The 3,446-nt window shown below is 37.8% G+C and overlaps 1 protein-coding gene across 4 annotated transcripts in view; it reads right to left on the bottom strand.

The window, feature by feature from the left end:
* Positions 1–3,446, bottom strand: part of akap7 (A-kinase anchoring protein 7) — a 54,426-nt gene extending 50,980 nt beyond the window's left edge. For all 4 annotated transcript variants that reach the window (XM_082147973.1, XM_082147970.1, XM_082147972.1 and 1 more), the window contains exon 1: positions 950–3,446. In XM_082147973.1, coding sequence (XP_082004099.1) covers positions 950–1,235 — 286 coding nt within the window. In that variant the 5' untranslated portion in view covers positions 1,236–3,446. The remainder of the gene's footprint in view (positions 1–949) is intronic.

Below are 3,446 nucleotides of genomic sequence, written 5' to 3'. Positions count from 1 at the left end.
TCACACTGCGTTACAATGTGCCCCTATTAGAAATATGCTATTATATTCTATACTTTTATTTAATTTTATTGGGAAAATGTGAGAAAAAGGTGAATAAAGACTGAGAGTCAATGTTCAGAAATGACTAATTATTTATTTGTTTTGAACTATGTTGTATAGCTGTGTTTTCCTGTGTTCGTAGTCAAAACTCAAAAATTTGTTTATATTTAATTATTAAAAATTGCCATTATTTTATATGAAAAAGTTTTTTAATTGTATTTTATTTAGAAAATATTTTAGTTTGTTTTGTATATTTTTTTTATTAGATCAGATAACATTTTAAGCTGTCATATGTTATGTTACAATGTGCCCCACACATGTTACAATGTACCCCACCTATGGGGCATGTTGTCACATTTCACTTCCATTCTTTCGGGGTATGTCAAGAAAAAAGTATATACTGTATTAATAAAACAAAACCACATAATTGTACTAGACATGTGGGAAATTAATGTGGGAAAAAATAAATACTCTGAACCATAAGTAGATTTACACAAACTGAGAAAGTCAAAAAGCGTTACTTTGTGCCCCGCTCTCCCCTAGTCTCTACCAGCCGTTTGTTGTAGTTCTTAAAAAGCGATTTCTGTAAAAGCAAATATCTCCCTTTGCTCTGAACTTTGAGCGTTGTAACTTTGCAGATGTTGTTTATGCTCAAACAGCAACATTACACACTAACTAAAGTTAGAAAAGTGAAATCATATTCAACCACCTCTTTAAAAACCATACGGTAAATTGCCTGTATTGGCTGTAAATTGTCTTTTCCTACCATGATCGAGAAGGTTACATGCTTGCTAAATAAAACATTACGTTTTTGAGCATGTGCATAAAGACCTTAAGCGCTTGAACCCGATAACTGTTGCTTGCAGCTATATTTAGTCATTTCTTCGTTCAGTCAGTGTGCATGTCTCACCCTTGGTAGTGTCCGTGTGTTGTCTGGCGGTCAGTGTGGACACAGGGTTGTTATTGTTGTCCTCCATGATGCTCGCCTGACCCTCAGCACATGCTTCTGCCCGCCACACACTAACACTGGGTGTGTGTGACTGAGAAATGATGATCTGTGTCGCGCGAGACGACTGAGAGATGACACGCAGCCCCACTTCAGAAACACACTTGATCACTTCTGAGGGGACGCCAGCATTCAACACTCCTGACAAGCGCTTTAACCTTGTAGCGAGCAGAAAGTGGCGACTGATCATGTCCAGTCAAACTGCTGAAGTCTGATGGTTAGTGAGACAGAAGTTATGTCGTTATAACTATTATTATAATATTATATTATAATGTCGCAGGTGATTTAATCGAAGTGTAAATAAGCTCGTGATCTTGACGTCAGGCGTATTTCTGCATTTAGTGCACGACTGGATCAGCTTGCGTGTTAAAAAAAGATCACACAGACAGTGTTTACTGCAGCACAACACGACACACATGGTACGGGCAGTCAGAGGGGACACGCGGTGCTCGAAGAGAAAAGCGTTTAAAAACAACAACGGTGACATATACTTTCAAAAGGAATACTTTACACATTACAGAAGATTCTCGCATCATTTACTCACTTTCGTGGAGTTTCAAACCCCGATTTCTTCAGAGTAACACACAATTAGATATTTATAAGAATTCTCGTCTCAGACGGTGTTGTTTATGTTGACTCGTGCACTCTCACGCGTTCAGTGTGTGTGACTCACGCAACTGACACTTTTCACACACTCTCATGCCACATTTCCATTTCTCACGCAGAGACAAACAGGACACTGACACCGACAGACAACACACAGAAGGTTACTTTTGATGTGAAACACATTCTCAGCAAGCTCTCATATATTCTGCACATTTTATTACGAAATTCAAATAAGTTTTGGCGCTTGTAAATGTAAACGTGACAGATCTCAGTAGTGCCTCTGTAACCGATCTAGTCAGTAGTAAATAAACACGAATAAACAATAGGTATGTTGAAAGACACAGTTTAACTTACCAAAATGTAAATGCCTCATACATAATATCAATCAATCAGTTTTTTCAAACGTGGAAAGAGGTCAATAAATCAGCTGGAGAACAATATGTCACATAACATTACATTTACCTCAGGAAAGCCACATGGCATATACATGTACACATATTTAATAACCATAGCACATTAGTTGGCTAGAAACAGTAGAGAGGAGTATTTAGCTAAATACGTGCAGTGCAGTGCACTATTTATTACAGTTTTACTTAGGCCTATATCATTACAAAGTTTTAAAAACGCATTATATTTCATTTGAGTTGTTATTTTTAACCTTTAATAATAATAGGCTACAGGGCTCTCTTTATTTTTACAGCATTAGCTGAGGTATTTTGTTTTTCCTGAGACAAATTAACGTGTAGATGACCTAATATTGATCCAAATTAATCGATATTGAATCAAGATCGGAATCAAATCACAAGAATTGAATTAAAATCGTGAAATTTGTGGCAAGCAATAATAAAAACATTAGCATTCAGTCATTGACCATGTAAACATTGTAACATGTTGACACTAAACTTAATAAAATTCTGTTTAGTTACCAAATGTTTTGACAATCACAATACACTTATTGTGATGCAAGATCACAAGAAAATCTTAATGATCCTAAAATAGGCTAACATAACTTTTTTTTTTTTGCGATGATATATGTGTGGAAGCTTGTATCCACGGAATAAACAAAAAAGGTAATGTGACTTTTAATATCAAAACTCAGTTCAGGCAGATTGATAAGCGAAGCCTCTGCCACAGTAGTTCTGCATGTTCGTGTCTTGAATGGATTGTTTTGTTCTCTGTATCCAGTGCTTCCTTCAGCCACACTGAGGCCTTTATTTTCAAACATAAATACATCTTCCGTCTTGTCAAAAAACATGACACGGACAAAGTAAAAAGGAAATGTACCTCACAATCCAACGATTAACATGCTATTAAAAATGATTAGTATAAATGTAGAAGTTCAAAGAGTCAAACAGAGCCCAGAAAAAGACAAAGGCACAGTTTAAATAAACCAGAGAGCGGAACAGAAACTCATTTAGTGAGCCGTGAAAGCCTTTGTTTGTTCAGACCTTGAACTATACTGCCGGATTATTTCACTTTCACACACACACACTCACTGTGGGAAGAAACTCAGTGTGTGTGTAGGTGAGCACACATGTATTGTGATAGCACGGGTAGTGTTTGCAGTTCTGCTCTGTGATTGGCTGTGTTCAGCTTCTCTCACACACCCTGGTGTGTTTGTGTGTGTATGGTGTAACACTAGATGTCCGCTTGGGTTTCAGCACAACTCCCTGGGCCCAGAAGTTCACAGAAAACAGGTGTCAGGACAGGACCGGTTCCCCGACCCGCTCATCCAGGTGAGAGCGACGGCTCGTGGCCTGATGTTTACCTGAGAGCCTCCCCGGCCTGGAGTTTG

The sequence above is a fragment of the Leuciscus leuciscus genome, assembly GCF_965113295.1.
Source record: "Leuciscus leuciscus genome assembly, chromosome: 19".
NCBI lineage: Eukaryota > Metazoa > Chordata > Actinopteri > Cypriniformes > Leuciscidae > Leuciscus > Leuciscus leuciscus.
The sequence above is the reverse complement of the archived record's forward strand: the minus strand, read 5'-3'. Positions and strand labels throughout refer to the sequence as shown.